General features: G+C 48.8%; 1 protein-coding gene across 3 annotated transcripts in view; it reads right to left on the bottom strand.

The window, feature by feature from the left end:
- Positions 1–841: 841 nt before the first annotated feature.
- Positions 842–7495, bottom strand: part of LOC139364581 (retinoic acid receptor alpha-like) — a 192907-nt gene continuing 186253 nt past the window's right edge. For all 3 annotated transcript variants that reach the window (XM_071101440.1, XM_071101441.1, XM_071101442.1), the window contains 6 exons: positions 5969–6110; positions 3576–3736; positions 3225–3401; positions 2341–2545; positions 1846–2004; positions 842–1297 (listed from right to left, as the gene is read on the bottom strand). In XM_071101440.1, coding sequence (XP_070957541.1) covers positions 1092–1297; positions 1846–2004; positions 2341–2545; positions 3225–3401; positions 3576–3736; positions 5969–6110 — 1050 coding nt within the window. In that variant the 3' untranslated portion in view covers positions 842–1091. The remainder of the gene's footprint in view (positions 1298–1845; positions 2005–2340; positions 2546–3224; positions 3402–3575; positions 3737–5968; positions 6111–7495) is intronic.

Raw genomic sequence — 7495 nt, 5'->3', positions numbered from 1 at the left:
AAAAAACGAAATACTGTAAACGGAACAAAACAGAGAGATGCCAACCCAACCTGGTCCAATTTGTGTTTTGTGTATCAATTTGATCCAACCTGTGAACGTGACAGTGCAAGAGGTCTAGTGCATAAAGTGAATTGCATCTGAAAATCATTTTTGTTCTACTTATCTATTGATTTGATAGAGGAGAAGAAAAAAAAACACATTTCCACTGTGACTACTTAGTGTGCCGATATTCCTGGGTGAAACGGAGAGAACAAAACACTAGGTCTGGGGAGGTGGTGGTGGGGGGATCACAAGTTCGAAAGAACAGTGAGGGAAAACATTTGGAAAAAAGATAGCAACTCCTCTTTTATGCATCATTCCACCTAGGACAATTCAAATTGCAATCATTACTTTTTCAATATATATATTTATATTTCCATATATCTTTTGTAAGAAAAAAAAAAATCAGTCTCTTGTATAGGAGAAGGTGAGGCAGGCACCCCCCTTTCGGGCCCCCCCGTTTGCTGTCCCTGACAACATTTAGGGATAACTCGTGCCCAATGTCTAGCTGTCCGTCTGTCTGTCTAGTTCCCTGCAGAAAGACGTGTGTCTTGTCGACCCCTTCACCCCAGGTCTGACGGGCACCGAGCCTGAATTCCTCTCCAATGTCTTAAGGGGGAGAGAGGAGGAACACAGAGTCGTCACTGAGGAGAGTAAACGGAACATCTCAGATTAAACTCCTTGTGCACCGGGGCAGCCGGTCCCTGGTGCTGGTTCTGAGGCATGTCTATAGTTGTGGTGGGGGGGTGATGGGTATAGTGCCATCCAAGTGAGATGCCCGCCCGCCCGCCCGCCCCCCTATTGTTCAGTCAAGTATGATGGGGTCGGGTTCCGCCCCGTTTCGGTGCCCGGTCTGGGATAGGGGGAGTGAGGGGGACGGCTGTCCATCGAGGCCTACGTTTGTCCCCAAAGTGTCAAAGTTCGTCTTGGTTGGGCCCAGACTTGGCCCTCTTCCTAACCCCACTCCACTCTGGCCTGGTTTGTCACAGTGTGGGAGTCTGTAGTCACGCCTTCTGGCTGTCCCTGCCTGGGGGGTGGTGGTGGACCCCCGTCTAAGGGGAGGGAGCAGGGGGGCTGCTGCGAGCTGAACTGGGGGACAGGCTGGGGCTGCAGCTGCCTGGTGGGGCCCCTCCTCCGCTGGAGCGGCCCCCGCTGGCCCCCTGGCCCTCCAGACCCTCTGAGTTCTCCAGCATCTCCTGGATGAGAGGGGGCATGGAGCCTGGGATCTCCATCTTCAGAGTGATCACTCGCTCCGCTCCTGGAGGAGGAGAGGGAGGGAGGGAGAAGAAGAGAGAGGCAGAGAGAGAGGGGGTCATGTGTTATGTGTTCCACAAGGTTCGGCCACTACAGCAAAATGTCGTATGTAAGACCACAAACATTTATCTTCAAATAAATGACGCATGATATAGCTATAAACGGCAGTATTGCTGCACTGAGACTAGGGCTGGACTAACGCAGGGGTTTACAGAGGCTGAATTCCCTGGGCCCAACCCTGCAGGGTGCCCAAGAGGCAAAAAATAACAACAAATATACAATCACAGGAGCCAACTTTCAAAGTTTAAAATACACCAAAAGAACATAATTTAGCCACAGAGGATCAATAGTTTCTAAAAAAAATAAATAACTGTGGATTAAGTTGTATAACAGGCACATACAGGTAACTGCCAAAAAATCAAGTCAACACCAACATAAAACAATACCGTTTCCCAAGCTACCGATGACTTCACACTGGAAGAAGTTTAAGCTACACTAAAGCTACCCTATATACAAAAAAAAACAACGCAGTGTACAGGCGTGTTCTCTCACCCTTGGCGCTGATGCTCCTGAGGTCCGTGATCTTCATCAGCATCTTGGGGAACATGTGTGGTTTGTGAGGCCTCCTCTTCCTCACGTAGATCTTCAGAGCCTCCAGTAGGGGCTCCTGTAGCAAGTCCACCTTGTCTGCCTGCTCCAGATCCTGACGGTCTACACGCGCACACACACACACACACACACACACACACACACACAAACAATGAAAAACACATCCTTATTACCCAATCTTTACACTCAAAGAGCACACCCAACCGTGGCATGATTCACGCAGTGGCATGATAACAGTAGCATTATCCACATGCAGTATTAGGCAAACTCACGTCTTCACACCAGTAATACACACAGCTGACAAAACACACTAATTGCTGAGACTTGTTTGTACTAATTTGCTGAAAAACAAATGACAAATCAGCCTCTTTTGAGCTCAACTCCCGGGCCCTGACAGGAGTGCAGCGCTGGGTTGGAATCCAAGCAGAGGTGCAGTACCTCCACACAGCAGACAGATGCCGCTGAGCAGGCCGGTCTCGGCGTCGTCCATCTCCAGAGGGAGGAGTGTCTGGGCGAAGGCGAACACCAGGTCTGTGAGCGGGCCGAAGCCTGCGTTGTGCATCTGGGTCCTGTTCAGGGTCAGCCCGTCTGAGAAGGTCATGGTGTCTTGGTCTGGAGTGTAGCGCGTGCAGATCCTCAGAATCTGAGATGGAGGGATTGAGATGTAGAGGGAGGGAAGGAGGGAAAAAGGTAGGAAGTTAGTCAGTCTTGCGACGAGCCTTGGCTCATCGGAGTAGATCTTCTGTTTCCGTGGCATGAGGAAGCTTGATGTGCAAGTGCACCACCTGGACAGGATGCTGGACTACCGCAGGGCCTTATCCTCAATCTATCTCCTGTTTCTGTAGCATGAGGAAGCTTGATGTGCAAGTACACCCCCTGGACAGGATGCTGGACTACCGCAGGGCCTTATCCTCAATCTATCTCCTGTTTCTGTAGCGTGAGGAAGCTTGATGTGCAAGTACACCCCCTGGACAGGATGCTGGACTACCGCAGGGCCTTACCTTCAATCTATCTCCTGTTTCTGTAGCATGAAGAAGCTTGATGTGCAAGTGCACCACCTGGACAGGATGCTGGACTACCGCAGGGCCTTATCCTCAATCTATCTCCTTAATGTTAAGTGCCAAGCAGAGATCACACTCACAAACTTCCAGTCTCAGGACGGACACTAACCACACGGCCACGGAGTTAGTTGGAAAGGGAGGTGGAGCACAAAGATATTGTATATTGGTGTTCCCTTTTTGTAGATGTTTTGCTGTTTGTAATAAATATATGTATGCCCTACATGTGTGTGTGTGTGTGTGTGTCCTGATAGGTCTCCTCACCAGTATGTCCAGACAGGCAGCCTTGAGCAGGGTGATCTGGTCAGCGATAGTGAGGGTGGTGAAGCCTGGCAGATGCTTGGCAAACTCCACCGTCTTGATGATACACTTAGTGGACAGCTCACTGAACTTATCCCACAGGTTTACATCTAGAGCCACGCGGTGCTCTGCGCTGTTATTCTATAGGGGAGGGAAGAGGGGTGCATTTTATTCTGTGATTCTACAAATACACCGGTTGGCATGTTGAGAGCGTTGTCAGCGTTTGGTGTACCCAAAACATATTGGCAGAGTGAGGGTAATGTTTGTGTACGTGTAACTTGCCGTTGTGTGCGCGCATGTGTGTATATAACTCACCGTGGTGTATTTGCCCAGCTGACAGAGCGAGGGAAAAGTCTCCTTATGGGCCTTGCGAACGCGTTCGATCATCTGCTCCGTCTCGGTACTCAGCACGTAGATCTCCGTACACTCTGGCTTCTTCTCCTCCTTCTTCTTCTTGTTCCTGTCGTTCCTCACCGCTGAGAGCGAGAGAGGAGATGGAGAGAGAGAGCGAGAGAGGGAGAAACGGAGAGAGTTATCCTCTAGGCTCAAATGACAATTCCCAAGGATATGTGAAAGCTAATGCCACTAAATGGAATTGTATGTGTATATATATATATAAATATATAAGAGAGAGAGAGAGAGAGAGAGAGAGAGAGAGAGAGAGAGAGAGAGAGAGAGAGAGAGAGAGAGAGAGAGAGAGAGAGAGAAGCACTGTTCACTGTTGTTGCTTTCTTTCCTCAGGGCAGCGTAGCACTGTTCACTATGTGCGTGTGTGTGCTGCCAGCGTGGGCCCAGAAAACACAACCTAATGAAGCCATTAAATAACTATTAGCCTGGCGCTCCAATCAGTCCTGACACACACACACAGGAAAACGGAGATGCCCCCCCCCATCCAACTCATCATCAAACTTTGATTATTTCAAACAGCTGTGTAGTGCTATGGCAAAAACCAAAACATGCACCCAGGGGGGGGGGGGGCAGGACGGAGTAAATAGCATCAGTGTGTCAACCCCCTTTAGAGAGTCTTCGTGTCCATGGTTCTATGTCTAAAAGGATGACAGGTTGACCGAGATGTCAAGGTCAGGTCACAAAGGTCAGTCAAGAGGATTTAAGGCTGTCCTGGACACACACACAGCCCAGCTACACAACTCAATATAGATCCCAGTTTAAAAGCAAACACACACATCTGATTCTGTCAAATTAATACATGAAAAAAAAAACAACAACACAGTGCTACTTCCCAGGTGTAGTAACATGCTCCCCACCACTAGATGGCAGTGGTTGATTTCCCTAGCGGCCTTGACTGGGATGAATGTTGCTGTAAACCAGTGGCTCGGAGCACTGAGGAGGATAACTCACTTACAGGGGGGCAAAGAGGATGAAGTGCTAGGAGATTGTTTTGGCGCTTAGCCTCATGGAAACCTATAGGGAGATTGATATACAGTGCATGTGAGCGTGTGTGTGGTGGAAGTGTAGACATGGACTAAGGGAGGGAAGCCATCATGGTGGGTTGTGCATTATAGCTCCTTGATATGAAAATGTCTTGAAATGGGTTGGAACCATCACTTTTTGTCACGTCAGTGTGTGGTGCTTTAAACATCTACTTCGGGAAGACATTTCGTGGGAGACAGTATTTTACTCAGAAGAGACCGACACACACGAGACAGAGACACGAGAGAGAGACACGAGAGAGAGACACGAGAGAGAGAGACACACGAGACAGAGACACACGAGACAGAGACACGAGAGAGAGAGACACGAGAGAGAGAGACACGAGAGAGAGACACGAGAGAGAGACACACGAGACAGAGACGAGAGAGAGACACACGAGACGGACACACGAGAGAGAGACACGAGAGAGAGACACACGAGACAGAGACATGAGAGAGAGAGAGAGACACGAGACAGAGACATGAGAGAGAGAGAGAGACACACGAGACGGACACACGAGAGAGACACGAGAGAGAGACACGAGAGAGAGAGACACACGAGACAGAGACACACGAGACAGAGACACACGAGACAGAGACACGAGAGAGAGAGAGAGAGACAGACGAGACGGACACACGAGAGAGAGACACGAGAGAGAGACACATGAGACAGAGACACGAGAGAGAGAGACACAAGAGAGAGAGAGAGACACACGAGACGGACACACGAGAGAGAGACACGAGAGAGAGACACACGAGACAGAGACACGAGACAGAGACACGAGAGAGAGACACGAGAGAGAGACACGAGAGAGAGAGAGAGAGACACGAGAGAGAGAGACACACAAGACAGAGACACGAGAGAGAGACACGAGAGAGAGACACACGAGACAGAGACACGAGAGAGACACACGAGAGAGAGAGAGACACACGAGAGAGAGAGAGAGACACGAGAGAGAGATGAGAGAGAGAGAGACACACACAAGAGAGAGAGAGAGAGAGATACACGAGAGAGAGAGAGATACACGAGAGAGATACACGAGAGAGAGAGAGAAACATGTTTCCAATGCTAATAAAGCCCCTTAAATTGAATAGTGGGGATTGTGGTGAGAAAGAGAGAGAGAGAGAGAGAGAGACGAGAGAGAGACACACGAGAGAGAGAGAGACACACGAGAGAGAGAGAGCGAAACATGTTTCCAATGCTAATAAAGCCCCTTAAATTGAATAGTGGGGATTGGGGTGAGAAAGAGAGAGAGAGAGACAGGTACTAGTACTCACACTCCTTGGACATGCCCACTTCTAAACACTTCTGCAGGCGGCAGTACTGGCAGCGGTTGCGGGTGACCTTGTTGATGATGCAGCCTTTCTCTCGGTGACAGGTGTACACCATGTTCTTCTGGATGCTTCTCCGGAAGAAACCCTGCGAGGAGAAGAGAGGTCGGGTGTTAACAGTTGCTTTATTTGCTCATTAAAAAAAAATGATAATTGTAAAAAATAAAATAATAAAATAATAATAATAAGCGGGAGAGAAGGGGAGAAAGATTGCTGTTATGTTCTGCTTTTGCTTCGACAATATACGCCTACGAATGACATGCTTCGATGCCCAACGTAGCGTCGCGGAACTGAAAGAGAGTGAGAGAGCAGCCATAAAAGGTTACTGACCTAAAAGGCTCGTTTTTTGATAGCAGCGGCGTGTGGAAGACGGAAGGATAGAATGACCACCGGTATCAACAAAGTCACATGACAAAGGACACCCGCATCGACGACAGGCTCTAACATCCAACGGCGCTCAACATGCTGGTGAGTGACGTTCAAACGTGTGGGCGTGTATTGGCCCAAAGCTCTCATGTTGACCTATGGAGGGAGGGCGAGTGACAATAACATCGGTACGTAGGTAATAGTGATTAGTTACATATCAGGATATTATTTTTGATATGTCGTAGCGTTTTAACAATACCGCGATACTATTTATGCGCCAGGTGGGCTGTACCTGCACCCAGTATTTGTCCTTCATAGCTCAGTACTCCCATCTTCTTCTTCTTCTTTTTTTAAACAGGGAGCCAATTTGTTTCCGGCACATTTATTTCCACGACTGGTCAAAACCCGTTTTCTCGTGTCTCTCTCTCTCCCTCTCGTCTCTCTGCAGCGGACATACGCTGAGAAATACGTTCGAGTCTCCAAAAAAATTGCGGTATCGAGTTGCAATGCATATAGAAGTGTGAGAATCTTGATACGCATCATTTCGGCACCTAAGTATTGTGATATCGTAAAGAGAGGTCCTTTGCAACTCCCGGCCCTAATATGTAACGCACACGCACACACACGCACACACACACACACCACCCAGTGACTCAATGCGACACATCGACTTCCTTAAAATGAGTGCCCGCACAGTGTTCAACTTCCCGTTCTGTGTGCCTGTGTCACGGAGCGTATTGTCCAGCCACGTGTTTCTCCACAGTGACTAACCGTGGCACCACCGCCACACGTGCTACGCTCCACTCTGAATCATGATCACACTCTGCTATTTGGGCATTTTAAAACGAGGCTGTTAACATATTTCAGGACTTGACTTTTACAACCCACTAAGCTGAGGGACGTGTGTACGCTCTGGCAGCGCGTACACACTTTAGGTGCCAATAGCGCAATTTGAAGGGGAAAAGTGTGTGTGTGTGTGTGTGTGTGTGTGTGTGTGTGTGTGTGGGAACAAGAACGTTCGCGGGGCATTAACAGTTGGCATTTTAGTCATTTAACAGATGTTTCTATTCAGAGCGACTTACGCTCTAAGTGCACACATTTTCGTAC

This window comes from Oncorhynchus clarkii, chromosome 13 (assembly GCF_045791955.1).
Source record: "Oncorhynchus clarkii lewisi isolate Uvic-CL-2024 chromosome 13, UVic_Ocla_1.0, whole genome shotgun sequence".
Taxonomy (NCBI): domain Eukaryota; kingdom Metazoa; phylum Chordata; class Actinopteri; order Salmoniformes; family Salmonidae; genus Oncorhynchus; species Oncorhynchus clarkii.
This window is presented reverse-complemented; position numbering and strand designations above follow the sequence as displayed.